This window comes from Scyliorhinus torazame, chromosome 9, assembly GCF_047496885.1.
Source record: "Scyliorhinus torazame isolate Kashiwa2021f chromosome 9, sScyTor2.1, whole genome shotgun sequence".
Lineage (NCBI taxonomy): Eukaryota > Metazoa > Chordata > Chondrichthyes > Carcharhiniformes > Scyliorhinidae > Scyliorhinus > Scyliorhinus torazame.
The window spans coordinates 266,015,754-266,040,336 of NC_092715.1; the positions used below are offsets into that span (position 1 = coordinate 266,015,754).

The 24,583-nt window shown below is 52.5% G+C and overlaps 1 protein-coding gene across 4 annotated transcripts in view; it reads left to right on the forward strand.

Annotated features, from left to right (window-relative positions):
- Positions 1-24,583, forward strand: part of unc45b (unc-45 myosin chaperone B) — a 152,415-nt gene that overhangs the window by 107,002 nt on the left and 20,830 nt on the right. For all 4 annotated transcript variants that reach the window (XM_072517424.1, XM_072517421.1, XM_072517423.1 and 1 more), the window contains exons 13-16: positions 1,864-2,004; positions 2,554-2,681; positions 4,896-4,962; positions 21,600-21,713. In XM_072517424.1, coding sequence (XP_072373525.1) covers positions 1,864-2,004; positions 2,554-2,681; positions 4,896-4,962; positions 21,600-21,713 — 450 coding nt within the window. The remainder of the gene's footprint in view (positions 1-1,863; positions 2,005-2,553; positions 2,682-4,895; positions 4,963-21,599; positions 21,714-24,583) is intronic.

The window sequence follows — 24,583 nt, forward strand, 5'->3', positions numbered from 1 at the left end:
AGGTAAACTTAATGTTTTTCAACCAGAGAAATTGTACAGGTCTCCCAGCCAGACTCCTCCTCCAACCTGATCCACTCCCCTTTAACCTCTTCCACTAACACTGTCAAGTTCCACCTATGCATTGTGATCCACTCATGCATTACCTGAATCCCCAGATACCTAAACTGCTCTCTTGCCCTCTTAAATGGCAACGACCCCAGGTTTGCCCTCTTAAATGGCAACGACCCCAGGTTTGCCCTCTTAAATGGCAACGACCCCAGGTTTGCCCTCCGCCCAGCCGCGTTCACCGGGAACACCTCGCTCTACCCTACATTCCTTTACTCCCTCCTTAGCTTAACAATTACACACAGATTTTAAGATGAACATGGATTGCAAAGTACGTCTTAAGCTACAATAGTCTCATTAACACTCAAAGTCTCTTTTAAGCACGCAAGGTGGTTGTGGTCAAATGCACTATCTCCGTTCTGAACCCAAGTTAGATTCTGTGGATTTCTCCTCAAAACTGCTCCAGAATGATTGCCACATGAGAGTTCCCAAACTCCACTCCCAAAAGTAAATTTTTAAATCTTTTCTCACAAATTTTGCTTCATATTTCTCTTGTGAAGTGTCTTGATATTTTACCACATTAAAACTGCTATTTAAATGCAAGTTTTTGTGGAGAGTGTATTTTGAAAGCTCTGAAGAATAATTAGTACCCTTCAGCAGCCAAAGCTATGCAGTGACCAAAGAGAAAAAGAAAGTTTGAGAAAAGTGAGGTAAAGTTTTATTGCTAGTCATCTATTTAACCTGAATGGTTAATTGGATCAACTTTAATATTGCAAGGAGAGAGTGAGACATTGTTAAAGTTTGTTTGCATCCCAATTTAGCAAGCAAATGCAGGAATAAAGCTTCACGAATTTCACGGGATTGAATGGATTTTAAAATATTCACTTCTGTTTATGAATCTCTGCTTTCTTTAAATCGCGTTCTGATGAATCCCAGGGCTTTGTTTTGGAAGTGATATTTATTCAGCGGGCAGAACCGGTTTTGCTTCTCCCGTGTAGAGATAATCTGCTTGTTGATAATTATCACCTCCAACTGGGTCCTCCACATTCATTCTGAAGATCTGTAAAGATTTAATCACCTGCTAATGCTCACATTCCAAGCATTGTTTGGCATCTTTGAATCTGTCTATATATATGTTTCTGGAACATACCTCTTCATTCACCTGAGGAAGGAGCAGCGCTCCGAAAGCTAGTGACATCGAAACAAACCTGTTGGACTTTAACCTGGTGTTGTAAGACTTCGTACTGTGCTCACCCCAGTAAGATTGAAAAGGGGTTAAAGCAACTGAATTATCAATTTGATTTTGTCCAGCCCGACTCAACGCGTGATGCAGTTCTGTTGCATTCTTAATGGATTTCCATCACAAGGGAATTACTTTCAATTTAATAATAATCTTCTTCACTGTAAAAAAAATAAATCCTGTTGAATTTTGCAGCTTTTCAATGGGGTTGAGGTTGACAGAGCATTTTGCCTCGTACCGTGGAACGATTGCGAAGCAGGAGGCCATTCAGCCCATCGTGTCCATGCTAGCTTCCTGCATGAAAAACATTACCTCGGCCCCACTCCCCTGCCTTATCCCCATAGCCCTGTAATTTTGTTTTCTCTTCAGATAATTGTCCAGTTCGCTTCTGAGAGCCATGATTGGGCCTGCCTCCATCCCATTCTCAGGCAGTGCCTTCCAGATCCTGACTACTTGCCGCATAATGATTCCCCCCCCCCCCCATTGCCAGTTTCTCTCTGTCCAGACCCCGCGTGATTTTGAAGACCTCTGTCAAATCTCCTCTTAATCTTCATTTAGCTGCTCCTTCTTTCCAACAGTCTGCTGACAAGACAATCCTGTACGCTGTCGCCTCGATCCTGGTGAACTGCACTAACAGCTATGATGTAAAAGAGAAAATCCCAGAGATGGTTGAGCTGGCCAAGTTGTCAAAACAGCATGTTCCTGAAGACCACCCGAAGGTAAAGGAATGGCAAGAGCTACGTTTATATAGCCCCTTCATTACCGCAGATATTCAGCACTTTACAGCCAATTAAATATGTTTGATGTGTAGGAAACATTGCGGCCAACTTTCATCCAACACGCTCTCACAAACAGTAAGAGATAATCTTTCTTTTCCTGGTGTTCCTTGAGTGAAAAATTCCTTGAGCGGCCCAGGCCGCTGGAAAACTCTTCAGTGTGATGGTGATGGAATTTGCTGCATTCCCCCTGAGAGGGCAGATGGGCCTTTGGTTCGACATCTTATTCGAAAGACTGCTCCTCTGCCAGCGTAGCACTCCCTCTGTACAGGTGTTGGGTGGGTCAGCCTAGATCTCTCTGCTCAGATCTCTGGAGTGAGAGTTGAATCTAGAACCTTCTGACTCCAGGGTGAGAGTGTGACCCACTGAGCCCTAGCATGCACACACACACGGACACACTTTGTTTTTTTTAACACACATAATGGGTGGAAAGAGAGAAGGAAAATGCGAGATTATTGTAAATGTGAATGATGGCCTCCATTGTTTTTACAGGATAAAAAAGACTTTGTGATGGTCCGTGTCAAGCGTTTGATCAAGGTTGGTGTTGTCTCCGCACTTGCTGTCATGCTGAAGGCAGATAGTGCCATTCTGACAGAACAGACTAAGGAGCTCATGGCTCGGTAAGTTATACGTGTCTCTTTGATCACAATTTTAAAGGGAACCGGATGCACGGTTAAACCGGAACAGACAGATCTCAATTTGGTGTTGCTCCTGAAAGACGTCATCGCCAGTAGTACAGCGCTCCGTCAGTACTGCACTGAAAGTGTCAGGATAGAGGAGGTTTCCAAATGCTGCAGTGAAATATGAACACATGGCATTTTGGTTCAGAGGCCAGCTGTGCCAGGCTGGCACATTAATACAATTAATCAACACGGCCCTCAAACAGACACAGTTACCAATTCCCATGGCTAACTAACAGGGACGTTCTTTTAAAGCAAGACATGCCTTTATATAGCGCCTGTCAAAATTTCAGGACATACCAAAGCACTTTTATGATTTTGTAAAGGATGCATGTTAGCCACGACAACAGGGAGAACTCCCTCGTGTTCCTGGGATTATTAATATTCACCTGAGCAGCTGGGCAGAGCCCTGGGTCGGCTCAATCGAAAGACAGGAGGCGGAATTTCCCCCCCCCCGAAATGGCAAAGTGTCAGGTTCCGAATGAAAACGGACATGTCCCCCGCCACCCCCAGAAACACAACCAGGTTTTCAGTCTGGATCCTCTGACACTTTGTCAAACAAAAAGCAGGTGGGCGTGTTTTGTGCCGTCGCTCTGGGCCTGATAGAGTCGGCAAGCCATTTTTAAAGGGTGCTCCAATTTCAAAGTAAAGCCCCCCCCCCCCACACACACACACACACACCATAGCCGGCACTGGGGTTTAAGTGTTAAACCCCACCATTGCTGGGGTTCACTGGAGGCCCCGCCGCTGGCACTGCCCCCTGGAAGTGCCAACCTGTTAGTGCCAGGGCACCAGGGGACAGTGTCAGGGCACCAGGGAACAGTGCCGGGGTACCAGGGAACAGTGCCAGGGCACCAGGGAACAGTGCCAGGCACCAGGGGACAGTGCCAGGGGACAGTGCCAGGGCACCAGGGAACAGAGCCAGGGTACCAGGGAACAGTGCCAGGGCACCAGGGAACAGTACCAGGGGACAGTGCCAGGGCACCAGGGAACAGTGCCAGGTACCAGGGAACAGTGCCAGGGCACCAGGGAACAGTGTCAGGCACCAGGGGACAGTGTCAGGGAACAGTGCCAGGACACCAGGGGACAGTGCCAGGGAACAGTGCCAGGGAACAGTGCCAGGCACCAGGGGACAGTGTCAGGGAACAGTGCCAGGGCACCAGGGAACAGTGGCAGGCACCAGGGGACAGTGCCAGGCACCAGGGAACAGTGCCAGGCACCAGGGGACAGTGCCAGGGCACCAGGGAACAGTGCCAGGGGACAGTGCCAGGGCACCAGGGGACAGTGCCAGTGCTCTACCCAGCCTTGACCCTCACCACCCAAGGTCTATACACACCTCCGAACCCCCGGCGTGGTCACCATAACTGATTTCTGTTTTGGGGGTGGGAGCGTCTGACGACCCCGGGAGAAACGGCATTAAAAGCTGTTTAAGCATAATTAGATCCACGGTAATCAGGCCCACACCCTCACTGGCCGTGAACCTGATTACGTCAGCGGGGTGGGCCCGGTGACAGCGCATTTGGAGTTCTCGTCGGCACATTTGGCCTCTCGCAAAAGCTGACGGCCATTCACCCGCAGCAAAATCGCGGCCAGCATTTCTGACAGTGCGGCACTCCCTCAGTATTGCACAGGGGCTGTCATCCTGGATTTGCTGCTCAAATCTCTGGGATGGGGCTTGAGCCCATGATGCACTAAGCGTCAAGAACCACAAAGACATGTGAGACTTTAACTCAGGCTTTAATATACTACATGGGAGGCTTACCCGACACAGACGACCCCAGACAGAATGGGGGCTGTCCCAGAAGAGGTTCTTATACGGAACTCCCGGGGGAGTGGCTAAGGCGGAGCTCTCCGTGGCCAGGTCGGGTTACCTACCAGTGACCGAACCTCTACAGAGCTACAGTACAATACACAGTATTACAGGGCCACGTTACACACAACTATTATATACTATGTACAATGGTAGGGGAGTACAGTGGTGTATCACCACAGCCCATAAACCTCCTATTGGTGAGATTGTTTAGTGTGCATCATTTAAGGAACTGCATCGTATTGTTGTACAATGGAATGCAATTTTCACTTTTTAAAGAAACTCTCAGGGTGTATACCTTTTTCTGAACTGTTCCTGAATCGAATTTCTCTTTGATTCTTCAGAGTGTTCCTTGCTTTGGTTGAGGATGTTCGAGATCGTGGCAAGGTTGTGGCACAAGGTGGAGGAAAGGTAATTACCGAGAATGGTATTGAATTTCCCAGCACCAAAACAGGCCATGCAGCCCTACTTCCCTTTGCCCTGGCAGCGTACCATTAAATGTGTCATCTCAGGGCAGCACAGTGGTTAGCACTGCTGCCTCACAGCGCCGAGGTCCCAGGTTTGATCCCAGCCCTGGGTCACTGTCCGTGTGGTGTTTGCACATTCTCCCTGTGTTTGCGTGGGTTTCGCCCCCACAACCCAAAGATGTGCTGGTTAGGTGGATTGGCCGCGCTAAATTGCCCCTTAATTGGAAAAAAATATATAATTGTAATTGGGTACTCTAAATTTATTAAAAAAGTGGCACATCAGCTAATCCTTGTGGCAAAATGCTCTGCACTCTCAGCACTCTATCAGTGAAGACATCTCTCCTGTATTCTCTGTGGAGTTAATTAGTGACTCTCTTACACTGATGGCCCATAGCTTTGGTCCCCACCCCAAAATGGAAGCACCCTCTCTGTGTCTAAACCCCTCAATTAGTTTAAAGACCTTTATTGGACTATGTACTTTTTTCTCTTCTGGAGGAAAGGGTCCCAGCTTACTCAATCCTTTTCCAATAAGTATAATCTCTCAGTTCTGTTGAGTGCAGTTTTAACATTTGAAGTTGGGTATTACATTGCGGGAAACTAAAACTGAAAATAGTTACGCCAATGATTGACATTTTTTTTTAAATTAAAGTTTTGCAAAGTTTTTCATAATAAATAGTAATAATCCTAACACAGCAAAATAGAGTGAACATTAACATAGTGCAAAAAGAGAATATACAATAGCAATTAACTAGACGTGACCCCACGCGCCTCAGTCTTCCCACACCCTCCCAACGGAGCACTCGCCCCCACTCCCCTACGGGTCGTTGCTGCTGCTGACGTTTTAATTTTCCCTGAGAAGCCATCGGACGGTATTATGCCCCCGCTCAACAGCAGCAGCTCTGTACACTTGGCAAAATTATTTACACACATAAGTCGGCACCTGTTCGTGGTGTTGTCGTCCCTTGCTTCTCCCAGACGGAGTTCGCTGCCGTTGTCATCTCGTTCCGCTTCTGCGGCCCTCCCGTCTTCCCCGTTTTCTCTGTTCCTGTGGATGTTAAGTTTGTTAACGTTTCCCTGCCTCCCCCCCCTCCCCCTCCCTGGTTATCCACTATTGTTCCGTCTCTTCCCTCTACCCCCCCTCTTCCCGCTCCTGCCCCCCCCCCCTCCTCCCCCCCCCGTGGCTCGCCTTTCCTTCCTCTTAGATTTAGCTGCCCCCCCCCCCGCCCCTTTCCCGGTCTATCTCTCCCTCTCATGCTTTGGCTACTTTCCCCTGATTCTTGGCTGCCTGGCTATTCTTCTGCTTGTTTGTTGGCCACAAACAGGTTCCCGGAACAATTGGGTGAATGGCTCCCACGTTCTGTGGAAGCCGCCGACTGCCCCTCGGATGGCAAATTTGATTTTCTCCATTTGGAGAGATTCCGAGAGGTCGGGCAGCCAGTCTGCAGCTTTGGGTGGTGCTGCTGACCGCCAGCCAGTCTGCAGCTTTGGGTGGTGCTGACCGCCAGCCAGTCTGCAGCTTTGGGTGGTGCTGCTGACCGCCAGCCAGTCTGCAGCTTTGGGTGGTGCTGCTGACCGCCAGCCAGTCTGCAGCTTCGGGCGGTGCTGCTGACCGCCAGCCAGTCTGCAGCTTTGGGTGGTGCTGCTGACCGCCAGCCAGTCTGCAGCTTTGGGTGGTGCTGACCGCCAGCCAGTCTGCAGCTTTGGGCGGTGCTGCTGACCGCCAGCCAGTCTGCAGCTTTGGGTGGTGCTGACCGCCAGCCAGTCTGCAGCTTTGGGTGGTGCTGACCGCCAGCCAGTCTGCAGCTTCGGGTGGTGCTGCTGACCACCAGCCAGTCTGCAGCTTTGGGTGCTGCTGACCGCCAGACAGTCTGCAGCTTTGGGTGGTGCTGCTGACCGCCAGCCAGTCTGCAGCTTCGGGCGGTGCTGCTGACCGCCAGCCAGTCTGCAGCTTTGGGTGGTGCTGCTGACCGCCAGCCAGTCTGCAGCTTTGGGTGGTGCTGCTGACCGCCAGCCAGTCTGCAGCTTTGGGTGGTGCTGCTGACCGCCAGCCAGTCTGCAGCTTTGGGTGGTGCTGACCGCCAGCCAGTCTGCAGCTTTGGGTGGTGCTGCTGACCGCCAGCCAGTCTGCAGCTTCGGGCGGTGCTGCTGACCGCCAGCCAGTCTGCAGCTTTGGGTGGTGCTGCTGACCGCCAGCCAGTCTGCAGCTTTGGGTGGTGCTGCTGACCGCCAGCCAGTCTGCAGCTTTGGGTGGTGCTGCTGACCGCCAGCCAGTCTGCAGCTTTGGGCGGTGCTGCTGACCGCCAGCCAGTCCGCAGCTTTGGGTGCTGCTGACCGCCAGCCAGTCTGCAGCTTTGGGTGGTGCTGCTGACCGCCAGCCAGTCTGCAGCTTTGGGTGGTGCTGCTGACCGCCAGCCAGTCTGCAGCTTTGGGTGGTGCTGCTGACCGCCAGCCAGTCTGCAGCTTTGGGTGCTGCTGACCGCCAGCCAGTCTGCAGCTTTGGGCGGTGCTGCTGACCGCCAGCCAGTCTGCAGCTTTGGGTGGTGCTGGCCGCCAGCCAGTCTGCAGCTTTGGGCGGTGCTGCTGACCGCCAGCCAGTCTGCAGCTTTGGGTGGTGCTGCTGACCGCCAGCCAGTCTGCAGCTTTGGGTGCTGCTGACCGCCAGCCAGTCTGCAGCTTTGGGTGGTGCTGCTGACCGCCAGACAGTCTGCAGCTTTGGGTGGTGGTGCTGACCGCCAGACAGTCTGCAGCTTTGGGTGCTGCTGACCGCCAGCCAGTCTGCAGCTTTGGGTGCTGCTGACCGCCAGCCAGTCTGCAGCTTTGGGTGGTGCTGGCCGCCAGCCAGTCTGCAGCTTTGGGCGGTGCTGCTGACCGCCAGCCAGTCTGCAGCTTTGGGTGGTGCTGCTGACCGCCAGCCAGTCCGCAGCTTTGGGTGGTGCTGACCGCCAGCCAGTCTGCAGCTTTGGGTGCTGCTGACCGCCAGCCAGTCTGCAGCTTTGGGTGGTGCTGGCCGCCAGCCAGTCTGCAGCTTTGGGTGGTGCTGCTGACCGCCAGCCAGTCTGCAGCTTTGGGTGGTGCTGCTGACCGCCAGCCAGTCTGCAGCTTCGGGTGGTGCTGCTGACCGCCAGCCAGTCTGCAGCTTTGGGTGGTGGTGCTGACCGCCAGACAGTCTGCAGCTTTGGGTGGTGCTGCTGACCGCCAGCCAGTCTGCAGCTTTGGGTGGTGGTGCTGACCGCCAGACAGTCTGCAGCTTTGGGTGGTGCTGCTGACCGCCAGACAGTCTGCAGCTTTGGGTGGTGCTGCTGACCGCCAGCCAGTCTGCAGCTTTGGGTGGTGCTGACCGCCAGCCAGTCTGCAGCTTTGGGTGCTGCTGACCGCCAGCCAGTCTGCAGCTTTGGGTGGTGCTGCTGACCGCCAGCCAGTCTGCAGCTTCGGGCGGTGCTGCTGACCGCCAGCCAGTCTGCAGCTTTGGGTGGTGCTGCTGACCGCCAGCCAGTCTGCAGCTTTGGGTGGTGCTGCTGACCGCCAGCCAGTCTGCAGCTTTGGGTGGTGCTGCTGACCGCCAGACAGTCTGCAGCTTTGGGTGGTGCTGCTGACCGCCAGCCAGTCTGCAGCTTTGGGTGGTGCTGCTGACCGCCAGCCAGTCTGCAGCTTCGGGCGGTGCTGCTGACCGCCAGCCAGTCTGCAGCTTTGGGTGGTGCTGCTGACCGCCCAACAGGATTCTACGGCGGGCGATCAGGGAGGCAAAGGCAAGGGTGTCCGCCCTCCTCCCCAGGAATAGATCTGGCTGGTCTGAAACCCCGAAGACCGCCACTTTCGGGCATGGCTCCACCCTCATCCCCACCACTTTGGACATTGTCTCGAAGAAGGCTGTCCAGTACCCTGCAAGTCTGGGCCTCCTTGGCACCGCTCACATCTGTCCTCCACCTCCGGGAAGAACCTACTCATACGGGTTCTTGTTAAGTGGGCTCTATGTACCACCACTTTTAGTTGCGTCAGGCTGAGCCTTGCGCACGTGGGGGTGGAGTTGACCCTATGCAGTGCTTCGCTCCAGAGTCCCCACCCTATCTCAATCCCCATCCTCCTCCCATTTCTTTCTTGCTGCGTCCAGTACGGTGTCGGCCCTTTCTACCAGTCGGTCATACATGTCGTTACAGTTTCCTTTATCTAGGATGCTTGCGTCCAGTAACTCTTCCAGTAATGTCTGTCGTGGTGGTTGTGGGTATGTCCCTGTCTCCTTACGTAGGAAATTTTTTAGTTGCAGGTACCTTAGCTCGTTCCCCCTGGCTAGCTGGAATTTCTCTGTCAGTTCGCCCAGTGTTGTGATCCTGCCGTCCGTGTATAGGTCCCTGACTGTCAGTGTCCCTCCATCCTGCTCCCACTTTTTGAAGGTGGTGTCAGTCAGCGCTGGTGTGAACCTGTGGTTGTTGCAGATGGGAGCTTTGTCCAACATTTTGGTCAGGCCAAATTGCTGCCGTAGTTGGTTCCAGGACTGGAGGATGGCTATCACCACCGGGCTGCTGGAGTGTTTTTTGGGTGGGGATGGGGTGCCGCCCTGGCGAGGGCCCGGAGGGAGGTCCCGATGCAGGAGGCCTCTTCCGCGCGCACCCACTCGGCTTCTGGCTTCTTGATCCATCCCCTTATTCACTCGGTGTACAGCCCTTGGTAGAAGGCCTTGAAGGTTTTGTTGATCTTTTCTGGTTCTGTTTCTAGCATGCCTCTGGTATCCCTGATTTGTACAATTTCTCTGGTGGCTGCCTGCTTTCTCAGCTGGTGTGCCAACAGGCGGCTGGCTTTGTCTCCGTGTTCGTATAGGGTCCCACGTGTCTGGCGGAGTAGGTGCACTGCTTTCCTGGTGGAGAGCTGATCAGAATTCCTTTGTAGCTCTTTCCTCTCCGCCAGGAGCTCTACGGTCGGGGCCTTGGAGTATTTACGGTCTACCTCCAGTATGGAGTCGACCAGCTGCTGCCAAGCCGCCCTTTCCTCCCTATCTCTTCGCACTTTGAAAGCGATGATTTCCCCTCTTAGTACGGCCTTTAGTGCTTCCCAGAATGTGGAGGGTACGACCTTCCCATTCTGGTTGTTCTCTGTATACTCTGCAGTGATAACCTTTCGTTGAAGGCCTTGTCCGCTAGTAGGGTGACATCCAACCTCCACGTGGGGCGTTGGGCCCTGCCCGTCTCCAGCCTCACGTCACAATTCCCCCCCCCATGATTAGTCGATGCGTCGCTATGTCAGGGATTTCTGCCATGGTCTTCTTGATAAAACTCGTGTTGTCCCAGTTGGGAGCGTACACGTTAACTAGTACTACCGGTGCCCCATCCAGGGCCCCGCTGACCATGATGTACTGTCCCCCTGGGTCCGTAACCGTCTTTGTCGCCTTAAACATCGTCCTCTTGCCGATCAATATCGCCACCCCCCTGGCCCTCGTCCCATAGCAGGAAGGGTAGGGACTTCCGGGTGCGGCGATGACCAGCTAAGTCGCACGTTTCGGCAGCTCCCGGTGGAACGGACTTTTGGGCTCTTAATAAGAGCCCCAACGGCAATTTTAACGGCTAGAAGCACTGTGCGGTAAACCAGAAGGGAATCCCCCCTGGAAACGGATGGAAAAAGGAGAGGGAAGTGGCCAGATTGCAGTGGATCCTTTGGAGCAGCGGCAAGGAAGGCAAGCAAGAACCAAGATGGCGACGGAAGGTGGCAGTTTAACATGGGGCCCTGAACAACAAGAGTTTTTGAAATGTTGCGTGGAAGAACTTAAAAAGGAAATGAAGAAGGAGCTGTTGGCCCCGATATTACAGGCGATCGAAGGGCTAAAGGATGAGCAAAAGACCCAGGAGCGGGAGCTTCGGGTCGTGAAGGCAAAGGCTGCCGAGAAAGAGGACGATATACAGGGCCTGGTGGTGAAGACGGAGATGCATGAGGCACACCATAAACGATGTGTGGAAAGATTGGAGGTGCTGGAGAATAACGCGAGGAGGAATAATTTAAGGATTCTTGGTCTTCCTGAAGGTGCGGAGGGAGCGGACGTCGGGGCATATGTGAGCACGATGCTGCACTCGTTAATGGGAGCGGAGGCCCCGGCGGGTCCGCTGGAGGTGGAGGGAGCATACCGAGTGATGGCGCGAGGACCGAGAGCAGGAGAAATTCCTAGAGCCATAGTAGTGAGATTCCTCCGTTTTAAGGACAAAGAGATGGTCCTTAGATGGGCAAAGAAAACTCGGAGCAGTAGGTGGGAGAACGCGGTGATCCGCGATATCAAGACTGGAGTGCGGAGGTGGCGAGAAGGAGGGCGAGTTTTAATCGGGCCAAGGCGGTGCTTCACAAAAAGAAGATAAAATTTGGAATGCTGCAACCGGCAAGACTGTGGGTCACACACCAAGGGAAGCACCACTACTTTGAGACGGCGGATGAGGCGTGGACTTTTATTGTGGAAGAAAAACTGGAATAAGTGGGTTATTAAAAAAGAACGTTTGAAACAAAGTGGTGGGGCGAGTATGGGGGGCGAAGAGGGGGGAAAAAAGGGGGGAAAAGATGAGTTTTATGTTATTAATCCTGCGATGCGGTAACTTTTCTCTCTTCCACAGGTGGTGGTGGAGGGAGGAAGGGAGGTGGAGGAGATGGGGCGTTGGCCATGGGGGGCGGGGCCAAAAGGGAAGCGCGGGCTTTGTTCCCGCGCGATGATAATCATGGCGGGAATAGGGAAGCAGGAAGGAGGGGGCGTCGCACGGTGCGAGCCGAGGTCACGGGGGGAAGCCGAGGTCGGCCAGAGTTTGCTGACTTCTGGGAGCAACATGGGGGGTGTAACTATGCTAGTGGGGGATCTAGCGGGGGGGGGGGGGGGGAGGGGGGAGTTACTGGGTTGCTGCTGCTGGGGAGAGGGGGGAGCCGGAATGGGGTGGGGTGGGCGCCGCCTGGGGGGGGGACAGCTGCGTGGGAACCGGGTGAGGAGCTGGAAAAAGGGGATGGCTAATCGACAAGGGGGGGGGGGGGTAAAAAGCCCCCCAACCCGATTGATCACGTGGAATGTGAGAGGGCTGAACGGGCCGATAAAGAGGGCACGAGTACTCGCACACCTTAAGAAACTTAAGGCAGACGTGGTTATGTTACAAGAGACGCACTTGAAACTTATAGACCAGGTTAGACTACGCAAAGGATGGGTGGGGCAGGTGTTTCATTCGGGGCTAGATGCGAAAAACAGGGGGGTGGCTATACTAGTGGGGAAGCGGGTTATGTTTGAGGCAAAGACCATAGTGGCGGATAGCGGGGGCAGATACGTGATGGTGAGTGGCAAATTACAGGGGGAGGCGGTGGTCTTGGTAAACGTATATGCCCCGAACTGGGATGATGCCAATTTTATGAGGCGCATGCTAGGACGCATCCCGGACCTAGAGGTGGGAAAGTTGGTAATGGGGGGAGATTTTAATACGGTGCTGGAGCCATGGCTGGACAGGTCGAGGTCCAGGACTGGAAGGAGGCCGGCTGCAGCCAAGGTGCTTAAAGATTTTATGGAGCAGATGGGAGGAGTAGACCCGTGGAGATTTAGCAGACCTAGGAGTAAGGAGTTTTCGTTTTTCTCCTATGTCCACAAAGTTTATTCGCGAATAGACTTTTTTGTTTTGGGAAGGGCGTTGATCCCGAAGGTGAGGGGGACGGAGTATACGGCTATAGCCATTTTGGATCACGCTCCACATTGGGTAGACTTGGAGATAGGGGAGGAAACAGAAGGGCGTCCACCCTGGAGAATGGACATGGGACTAATGGCAGATGAAGGGGTGTGTCTAAGGGTGAGGGGGTGCATTGAAAAATACTTGGAACTCAATGATAACGGGGAGGTCCAGGTGGGAGTGGTCTGGGAGGCGCTGAAGGCAGTGGTTAGAGGGGAGCTGATATCAATAAGGGCACATAAAGGAAAGCAGGAGAGTAGGGAACGGGAGCGGTTGCTGCAAGAACTTCTGAGGGTGGACAGGCAATATGCGGAGGCACCGGAGAAGGGACTGTACAGGGAAAGGCAAAGGTTACACGTAGAATTTGACTTGCTGACAACGGGTACTGCAGAAGCACAGTGGAGGAAGGCACAGGGTGTACAGTATGAGTATGAGGAGAAGGCGAGCAGGTTGCTGGCCCATCAATTGAGGACAAGGGGAGCAGCGAGGGAAATAGGGGGAGTGAGGGATGAGGAAGGAGAGATAGAGCGGGGAGCGGAGAGAGTGAATGGAGTGTTCAAGGCATTCTATAAAAGATTATACGAAGCTCGGCCCCCGGATGGGAAGGAGAGAATGATGTGCTTCCTGGACCGGCTGGAATTTCCTAAGGTGGAGGAGCAGGAGAGGGTGGGACTGGGAGCACAGATCGAGATAGAGGAAGTAGTGAAAGGAATTAGGAGTATGCAGGCGGGGAAGGCTCCGGGACCGGATGGATTTCCAGTCGAATTTTATAGGAAATATGTGGACTTGCTTGCCCCGATACTGATGAGAACCTTTAATGAGGCGAAGGAAAGGGGACAGCTGCCCCCGACTATGTCGGAGGCAACGATATCGCTTCTCCTAAAGAAAGAAAAAGGACCCGCTGCAATGCGGGTCCTATAGACCTATTTCCCTCCTAAATGTAGACGCTAAGATTCTGACCAAGGTAATGGCAATGAGGATAGAGGATTGTGTCCCGGGGGTAGTCCATGAGGACCAAACTGGGTTTGTGAAGGGGAGACAGCTGAATACGAATATACGGAGGCTGCTAGGGGTAATGATGATGCCCCCACCAGAGGGGGAAGCGGAGATAGTGGTGGCGATGGATGCCGAGAAAGCATTTGATAGAGTGGAGTGGGATTATTTGTGGGAGGTGTTGAGGAGATTTGGCTTTGGAGATGAGTATATTAGATGGGTACAGCTGCTGTATAGGGCCCCGATGGTGAGCGTGGTCACGAATGGACGGGGGTCTGCGTATTTTCGGCTCCATAGAGGGACGAGGCAGGGATGTCCTCTGTCCCCATTATTGTTTGCACTGGCGATTGAGCCCCTGGCAATAGCATTGAGGGGTTCCAGGAAGTGGAGGGGAGTACTCAGGGGAGGGGAGGAACACTGGGTATCTCTTTATGCGGACGATTTATTGGTGTATGTGGCGGACCCGGCGGAGGGGATGCCAGAGATAATGCGGATACTTGGGGAGTTTGGAGAATTTTCAGGATATAAGATGAACATGGGGAAAAGTGAGCTGTTTGTGCTGCATCCAGGGGAGCAGAGCAGAGAAATAGAGGACTTACCGTTGAGGAAGGTAACAAGGGACTTTCGCTACTTGGGGATCCAGATAGCCAAGAATTGGGGTACATTGCATAGGTTAAACTTAACGCGGTTGGTGGAACAGCTGGAGGAGGACTTCAAGAGATGGGACATGGTATCCCTGTCACTGGCAGGGAGGGTACAAGCGGTTAAAATGGTGGTCCTCCCGAGATTCCTCTTTGTGTTTCAGTGCCTCCCGGTGGTGATCACAAAGGCTTTTTTCAAAAGGATTGAGAAGAGTATCATGAGTTTTGTGTGGGCCGGGAAGACCCCGAGAGTGAGGAAGGGATTTTTGCAGCGTAGTAGGGATAGGGGGGGGGGCTGGCGCTACCGAGCCTGAGTGAGTACTACTGGGCCGCCAACATCTCAATGGTATGTAAGTGGATGGGAGAAGAGGAGGGAGCGGCGTGGAAGAGATTGGAGAATGGCGTCCTGTAGGGGGACTTGCCTACAAGCCATGGTGACGGCGCCGTTGCCTTTCTCACCGAAGAAATACACCACAAGCCCGGTGGTGGTGGCTACTCTGAAAATTTGGGGGCAATGGAGACGGCACAGGGGAAAGACGGGAGCCTCGGTGTGGTCCTCGATAAGAAATAATCATAGGTTTGCTCCGGGGAGAATGGATGGGGGATTTGGAACATGGCAAAGAGCAGGAGTAACACAATTAAGAAATCTGTTTGTAGATGGGACGTTTGCAAGTTTGGGAGCGCTGACCGAAAAATATGGGTTGCCCCAAGGGAATGCATTCCGGTATATGCAACTGAGGGCTTTTACGAGGCAACAGGTGAGGGAATTCCCGCAGCTCCCGACGCAGGAGGTGCAGGACAGAGTGATCTCAAAGACATGGGTGGGGGACGGTAAGGTGTCAGACATATATAGGGAGATGAGAGACGAGGGGGAGATTATGGTAGACGAGTTGAAAGGGAAATGGGAAGAAGAGCTGGGGGAGGAGATTGAGGAGGGGCTGTGGGCTGATGCCATAAGTAGGGTAAACTCATCGTCCTCGTGTGCCAGGCTAAGCCTGATACAATTTAAGGTGTTACACAGGGCGCATATGACTGGAACACGGCTTAGCAAATTTTTTGGAGTAGAGGATAGGTGTGCGAGATGCTTGAAAAGCCCAGCGAATCACACCCACATGTTCTGGTCATGTCCGGCACTACAGGGGTTTTGGGTGGGGGTGACAAAGGTGCTTTCGAAGGTAGTGGGGGTCCAGGTCGAACCAAGCTGGGGGTTGGCTATATTTGGGGTTGCAGAAGAGCCGGGAGTGCAGGAGGCGAGAGAGGCTGATGTTTTGGCCTTTGCGTCCCGAGTAGCCCGGCGCAGGATACTGTTGATGTGGAAGGAAGCCAAGCCCCCGGGTGTGGAGACCTGGATAAATGACATGGCAGGGTTTATAAAGCTGGAACGAATTAAGTTCGTCCTAAGGGGATCGGCTCAAGGGTTCACCAGGCGGTGGCAACCGTTCGTCGAATACCTCACAGAAAGATAGAGGGAATGGAAAAGAAGAAGACAGCAGCAACAGCCCGGGGGGGGGGGAAACCAGAGGGATTCTCAGGGATGTTAATATATAAGTATAATATGTATAGGTTGTTGTTATAGATAATTGTATATTGGACTGTTAAAACATATTTTTGGAGAATATTTATCTGGGACAAGGCAGTTGCCATTTAGTTTTGTTTTTGTTTATATATTATTTATTTCTTGTTTATAAAACTGGCCATTGTTATTTATATTGTTATATTACTGTGTAAAGGATACACAATGTACTGTGATGGTTGGCCAAAAATTTTCAATAAAATATAAAAAAAAAAATAGCAGGAATGGTAGGTCTGTCCCACCCAGCCCTTTCTTACCCACAGTCAGTCCTGCTCTCTCAGGTGTGTCTCTTGGAGGAAGACTATGTCGGCTTTCATGTTTCTCAGGTGGGTGAGGACTCTGGATCTTTTCACTGGGCCGTTGAGTCCCCTTACGTTCCAGGTGACTATCCTGGTGGGGGGCTTCTGTCCCCCCGCTCCTGTGGGATTAACCATACTTACCTGGTGGACAGGCCCCTGCCCTCCGGGGTTTCCCTTTGTTAGGGGGCCGTCCAGGATGGCAGCTGTCACTGCTCTCTCATGCGGTCGGGTCCCTGCACTCCAGGGTTTCCCTTTGTCCGGGGGCACCCGACATGGCCGCCCACTGTGCGTCCGCCGTGCGGGTAGTCCCCTGCACTCTGGGGTCTGACTTCGTCCAGAGACCGTACTGGGTAGGTGCTTGCAGCGTTTCCTTGTTTCGAGCCCTTGTTGTGGCACTTTGTAGCCCTATTCCTTTTCTAGCCTTGTTTGTCCCTCCTTCCCTGTGTCGCCCCTCCCCGGTCTCTCCCTCCCTGTGTCCCCCCCCCTCCTGGTCTCTCCCCTTTCCCCTCTCTCCCTTGTACCCCTCCTTTGTCCCTCTTTCCCCTGTTTCTGTCCCAGTTTGCTCTCCCGTCTCTGTTGAGTGGTCCCCCCCACCTCCAGCCTGGCGCCTTCCCCCCTGTTGGGGGCGCGCTGCGGCCCTGCTTTGTTGCATGCCCCCGGCGCTAGCTTTCCCGCTAGTACGGTGGCCCCCCTCTCGGGAGTTACTGTCTCGCTTCTCCCCTGCCCGGCCCCTACGGTTTTCTGCCCGCTCGTCCCCTATCCTACCCTGCACTTCTCTTGCTTGCTCTCTCTTCTCCGCTACTCTCGTTCCCTCGTGCTGGGGCCTGGCCTCCCACCTGAAGTGGTCCCTTGGGCAGTGGTTTGTTCTTGGTTCAGGATGCGCTCGCCGTGGCGGGGGCGGGGGGGGGGGGGGGGGGGGGGGGCTGGCATTGCCTCACACCTCCCTCCCCCCCCCCCCCCCCCCCCCCCCCCCCCCCGTCGGCGTGTTGTTGCCCCCTGACAGGGGCCCCTCATTTCTACCTTCGCTGGTGGTTTTCCATCCCGTGTTCCTCAACGAACTTGTTTGCTTCGGCAGGGGCTGTAAAGAAGTATTCTCTTTCTTGGTATGTGACCCAGAGTTTCGCTGGGTACAGAATACCAAAACGCACGTTGCTCTTGTGAAGAGCTACTTTCGCTCTATTAAACTTGGCCCGTCTCCTGGCTAGGTCTGCCCCAACGTCCTCGTAAATTCTAATGGCGTGTCCTTCCCATTTGCAAGTTCTGTTTTTCCTGGCCCAGCGTAGGATTGTTTCCCTGTCTTGGTACCGGTGCAGTTTAGCTATAACTGCCCTGGGGTGGTCCCCTGCTTTGGGCTTCGGGCGCAGCGACCGATGTGCTCTGTCCATTTCTGGTGGGCTGGGAAAGGTTTTCTTCCCCACTAAGTTGCCCAGTATCTCGGCCACGTATGCCATGGGGTTCCTACCCTCGATTCCCTCCGGTAAGCCCACTATCCTGACATTTTGCCTCCTCGAGCGGTTTTCCTGGTCGTCCACTCTGCCCTTCAGGCTCCCCTGTGTTATGCCCAGTCTCGCCACCTCCCTCTCCAGGGCGGTGATCCGGTCGCTCACATCAGTCGCTGCTTTCTCCAGCTCCTTGATGGTCGCCTCTTGGGCTTCCAGTTTCTTCCCTTGGGCGACCAATTTCTCCTCTGCCCTGCCCAGGGCCTGCTGCACCTCCGCCAGGTCCTTGTCCATTGCTGCCTGCACTGCGGACTCTATGTCTGCCCTAGCCTCTGCCTTGTTTACCTGCTGATGTTCCCTCAGCGCCTCGGCAAAGGCTGCCTTCTAGTTCCAGCTCCCCCCTGGCCACGGGGGAGACGGCACCTGTCTGCCCAGCTCCTTTTGATGCGGCGATACTTCCATTCTGCCGCTTTGCTCGCTGATTGACTCATCTGAACTGGCTCGCCCATTGCCCCGCCTGCCTTTGGTGCCCCTTCTCCCTCGGCTTTGGCTCCCTTCTGGCATTTTCTCCCCACTTTTTTTTTCCCTTCCCCCCCTCTTATTTATTTATTTATTTTCTCCCCCCCTTCCCTGTTTTCTTCTCCCCTCCCTGCTCTCCTTTACCATTTTATTTTTCCTCTTTTATAAAATTCTTCTCAGGTGAACTTGTTTCGGGTGAGAACAAGAAAAGTGCAAAAATATATTTTTTTAAAGAAAAGTTTCAAAAGTTTAAAAGTTTTTCGGTCGGTTGGTCCCCGCCTTGTTTCCCGCTGCTCGGTCCGGGATGACGCTCGTCGCACCCTGCGCTCCCCTGCTGGGGGGTGGGGGGGGGTGTCGGGTCGCTCCTCCGTTCCTTCCTCCCTGCAGGTTCGGCCCCCGCTTTGGTCCTGGCCGCCGCTTGTCCTGCCCTGCGCTCTGCTGCCATGCTTTGGGGGGGGTGGGGTGCCGCCGGATCGCTCCTCTCCCGAGGGCCCAGTTCCCCTGCTCCCAATTTCACGGGAAACTTAAAAAAAAATTTTTTTAATTTAAATCCGGAGGCCCTGAAAAAGCCCCGACTTCATGGAACTGCGGGAGCCTTTTTGCTGTGACCGCTCCACTCACGAACCAGCCCAGTGGAGACCCAATGGTATCTCTCTTGATTGCAACATCCAATTTGGGCTACATGCCTCACCAAGAATAACCCTCAGGTGTTACGCCAATGATAGCTATGTTGTCGGTGGGTTACTGCTCACTCAGAGTGTACGGTTTCCGTTCCAACATAACTTCGATTTGATTGATATTTATTGTCACATGTACCGAAGTACAGTGAAAAGTATTTTTCTGCGGCCAAGGGAATGTACACAGTACGTAGTAGACAAAAGAATAATCAACAGAGTACATTGACAAATGTTACATCGACAAATACTGATTGGAGAGCAGCATGGAGCGTCGTGAATAGTGTTCTTACAGGGAACAGATCAATCCAAGGGAGAGGCGTTGAGGAGTCTAGTAGCTGTGTAACTTTTACATGCGTGTCGTCATCTGGAGCTGTGGATAATGATGGTTCCAATTTACATTCCATCCCGTGACTGACCAGGAATCTCTCCCACTCTTACTCTTACTACCCGCCATTGGTGCGTGTGGGCAGGATTTGCAGGTTGACACACAGCCTGTTTGGCCGTGTTATATATACGCACACCTTGTGTGGCCCTCAAGCCCTCGAGTTGGGTATTGAACCCACAGTTTCTGATTCAGAGGTAGAAACGTTACCCTCTGCACCTCCAAAGCTCACAATGCACGTGTTCACCATGATGCTGAGGAGTCGGTAACCAGATTGGGTTGTTCGTGTATATCAGTGGCAATTAACTAGCAAAGTAATTATTAAGAAGTAGTTAATTAATTCATTGCTAATTACAATATCGGTAAATCCATAAAGCGGCACACTATGGATAGGTACCATTAATGCCATATTTTCAGCTTAGTAACTTTAATAATCAGTGCGCACACAGTACATCCCACAATTAATGTGGAGCTTGTGTTCTGCTTTGGAAGACCTAAGGGAAGATTATGCTCCACAATTTGATGTTGAGTAATTAATGGGCAATCTGGGTCTGGTTGAGGAGGGGACTCCTCCCATCCTCACATTACTGAATCGAATAGTTCTGCTGAAATATGAAATGGAAAATCATCCTTATCATCTTGTGAAATTCACAGAGCAGAACTTCCCAATCCATTAGCTACAGGACCAAGTGAGACAGTGGAAGGCATAAAATGCAATGTGTTATGTTCTCTATTCTGCTTTATCTGGATGGCTCGGATGCGTAGTGTTGAATAAAGAACACCAAGCTTTGTTAATGAACAAAACCACAAATTTATTACACTACTAACCAAGATTTGTTCACATTCCTAAAGGAGAAGGTTATTGTATAAAACTATGCTATTTCTAATTTACAGAACTCTCAAGTATACAACTGCTCTCTAAGGCTGATACTCTTTCAGCTCTCTCCTAACCCATAACTCCCAATCATCTAATCATCTTCTAATCCCAGAATCCCCGAAGTCACATGATATATATCATAGATTATCATAGAATTTACAGTGCAGAAGGAGGCCATTCGGCCCATCGAGTCTGCACCGGCTCTTGGAAAGAGCACCCTACCCAAGGTCAACACCTCCACCCTATCCCCATAACACAGTAACCCCACCCAACACTAAGGGCAATTTTGGACACTAAGGGCAATTTATCATGGCCAATCCACCTAACCTGCACATCTTTGGACTGTGGGAGGAAACCGGAGCACCCGGAGGAAACCCACGCACACACGGGGAGGATGTGCAGACTCCGCACAGACAGTGACCCAAGCCGGAATCGAACCTGGGACCCTGGAGCTGTGAAGCAATTGTGCTATCCACAATGCTACCGTGCTGCCCTTATGACTGTTCTGTGGTTCCCTCTAGTGGGAAGAAGCATTATCATTAACTTGTTAACTCTACATCCCAGTCAATATACATATCATTACACAATGGACTTAACACGCAAGGCACAATAAATTCAAAAACATTTTAAAAAAAGTAAATGGATCTATAGAATACTTTGCAGTCCCGGACTGCTCTGAAATTACTTAAAGAGGTGCCTTTGGTCATGAAGGTGTTATGGGCGAGGTGTTTTCAGAACCCTAAAATGTATCATGGAGTTCAACCAACCTCCCCCTTTAATGCTATTGTTGCTTTTCTGAGCACACGGCTCGTTCTCCAGGTTTGATATTACAATTATGGACAGGTGGGTTTTTAAACACAAAACAATGTTTATTCCATGAACTCAACTTAACCTTTTAAATCAACATTGGATCTCTTAACACCCCTTACTTCAAAGATAATCCCGAAAATATTACAACACTAAATAACCCTTCAGTTATTCTTTTCAACATCCAAGAGACTTAACACCTTTAAACAGAAACACATCAGGTTAAAGGTTTTACTATTATGAGTTTAAATCACCCAAATCATCCAGAGATAGTCTTTCATGGCAGAGATCACAGCAGATCCAGCTCACTGCAAACACAGACACACCCCAAGCTCTTTTCAAACTGAAACTAAAAACTGCAAAATGGCTGATCTAAAGCCCAACTCCACCCACACTATGACATCACTGCATTTCTTAAAGGTACATTGCTTAAACATCCATTTCTTAAAGGCACTCTCACATGACAAAGGTTGCATTAGAGGATTACTACGACAGGAATTGAACTGAAAGATGATATTGTGAAATCAGTGAAAAATAAACATTTCAACGGTTTTGCGTTCAGGGTTGGGAAATAGGATTTGGGCAAATGGCCCCTTCAACGAGCCAGCATAGATGTGATGGGCTGATTGGCCTCCGTCTCTGCTGTAAAATTCTCGGAGTCCATCATCTCTCTGCACACCACTGTCTCTCATTCTATCCATTCTCTTACTCAGACTCTGCTGCCTCTTGCCCTGCACGGCACTGACATCGGTAAGACTAAGGCCTCCCATGCTCTTGCTAAGATTGCCGCCGTGTCTGATCCAGAAATAGCCTTCCCTGGCGAGAGGGTAAGTGGAAACCTACTTTACAGTAAGTAATAATAATAATAATAATCGCTTATTGTCACAAGTAGGCTTCAATGAAGTTACTGTGAAAAGCCCCTAGTCGCCACATTCCGGCGCCTGTTCGGGGAGGCTTCATTGAAGCCTACTTGTGACAATAAGCAATTTTCATTCATTCATTTCATTTCATGCTGTAGCTTCATTCAGTTTATACTTTTATGCATCGGATGAGCATGGATACATTGAAAGTACTGAATCAATGTAAATATCTGTTACCATTTCTCAGTCAGATACAAGGCCGGAATTGAAAATACAGCCAATAATACACGAATAGGAATTATTTCATAATGATTTTGATTGGTAGCCCTGGTAGTTCAATACTTTACCCTTAAAGGACTTTTATAAAAAGCTTGATTGCTTTTTCACACAAACACCATTGATTGGTTATATCGCTGCATGGAATTGAGACGAGCAGAGTCGATAGATTGTTTTTGTCTGTGTTATTAAAAGGCAGCATCCAACGCAATTCAAAATACAGTCCATTCTTCTGAAAGAAATTAACTTTGAATGTGACTAAACTGTGACGGGAATACACAACTGGATATGATGCCTCTGGGAAAGAGAGGCCCAGAGTTTGATGGTGAAACTCTGGGCCTCTATTTTCTGTGGCTACTCTCTGAAACAGACAGGAACATCTGGAGTCCATACATTTGTTTTCATAGAATTTACAGTGCAGAAGGAGGCCATTCGGCCCATCGAGTCGACACTGGCCCTTGGAAAGAGCACCCTACCTAAACCCACACCTCCACCCTATCCCCGTAACCCAGCAACCCCACCTAACCTTTGGACATTAAGGCGCAATTTATCATGGCCAATCCACCTAACCTGCACATCTTTCGACTGTGGGAGGAAACCGGAGCACCCGGAGGAAACCCACACAGGCAGGATGATAACCCGCAGAGAGCTGATCGCTGGAACTCCTCATTCAATGCCACAGCCTGACTCCTGCCTGTCTGCTGAGTGCTCACTCACACCCATCACCTTCATGTGGTGTGCAAGGGTGGTGCCCAGGACCCCCATGACCAGGGAGATGGGCACTGGATCGGTGCTCAGCCTGCATTGCAGAACTAAGTGCCAGAGTCATACTGATCGAGGCCAACAGAATTTAATGGTGAACAAAAGTGCCCCCTACTGCCCCAGTCTCCCGATGTTGCCGCCCCACTCACCCCACCGCTCCCAGACCCCCCCACCTTTCTCCCCGCAACCCCCTTTACCCTCACGACACTTACACCCCACTTCCCTCCCCCCCCCCCTCCCCCCACCATACCCCATGTGCTTGGCCCTCCTAGCTCTACCATTACATCTAGGTGTGTTCCCAGGGTGCACATCAGAGGTGGAGGCAGCCAGCTGCCTACCCTGTCCCTTGGCCTTCGATGCGCCTGGCAGGCGTTCTCTGGGGTCTCTGGGGCCAGAGGGCCCTGGCGCAAGTAGCCGGCAGCACATGCCCTGCCCTGCGGCACCGTACTGGGTGCTGATTGCGAGATGCACTGTTGTCAGTGAGGTAGAACTCGGGGGAGCTGGCGGCCGCTGTCGCCACTCCGTAGGATGGCACCGGGTTGACACCCTGCGCTCCCGCCTCACAGTCGGTGCCCATAGGACCCTGGGGTGTACCTCGGGATGGAGGGGCAGCTGCCCCTGTGTCATGTGGCTCTGCCAGTCCTGGTGGCTCCCTGATGTCCACAACACAGTGTTGACTCCCTTGGCGATGCCCCCTCAGTGACTGGGACACGTCCCCCAGTGACCAGGACATGCTCCGCAGCGTCTCGGCTCTGCCCACCTGGTACTGGGTGACGTCCCCCAGTGAGTCTGCTATGCTGTCGAAGCGCTCAACCATGGCCGTCACCGACTGCACCACGCCTTGGTCACCTCCTCTCATGGTGCCAATGTCGTGCACCAGGCTCTCCACTGCGGTCGTCACCCCAGCAGTGTTGGCCTCGGTGCCACGCATTGCCGGCGACATCTCCTGTGCCCGTAGCCTCTGGGACTCCTCCAATCGGCTACGGACCTGCTGGAGGGTCGCTGCCATCCCTGGCTGAATATCACGGCCACACCCTAACGTCTGCGTCAGTTCCGGGTAAACCGGATTGGCCGGCATCGTCGGCTGAAGGACCTGCGGGAGAATGGACATGTAGTCAGTGGGAGGGATGGGTCAGTGTGTATGGCAATAACAATTCACGAGTGACAGGTCATCTGAGTGGGGGCCATTGGATCCTCACCTCTGCGCCGTACGTCAACCTCCACGATGGTCACCGCTCGGCCCTCACCCATCCCCGTGACTTTCAGGTCCCCTTCCTCATAGGGGGTGTGGACTGTGATGTCCAGCACCCCACCACCCTCTCTGCCCGCTCCCGCCTCCTGTAGGAACACAGAGGGGGTATCCTTAGCCACACGCGTTGTTCAGCACGGTGTGAGGGACTTGGGGGGTTGCGGGAGGGAATTTGGGAGAGGGGGAGTATGGTGGGTGGGAGTCGGGTATCCGGGGCAAACTCACCCGAGAGGCCCGGTCGGCAGGTGGTTGACCTGTCGGTCCTCCTGGTCACACTCCCTGAGGTGACGCCCGCTGCCTCTTCCTCCCGGGAGGCGGCAGCTATCCTGTGGCTGACCCTCCTGGACCTCCGGAGGAACAGGGTATCCCGTCTGGCCTCCACAGCGTCTAACAGTCATCTGAGGTCGGCATCGCCAAAGCATGGGGCTGGTCTCTGTGGTGACATGGCTGTGAGCAGAGCGGGGTTGTCTGTGCAGGAGTGGTTTAAGTGCTGCTGTCACTTGTTAGCAAGGGGCTGGCGAGTGCGGCCCCGGCAAATCAGCGTTGAACC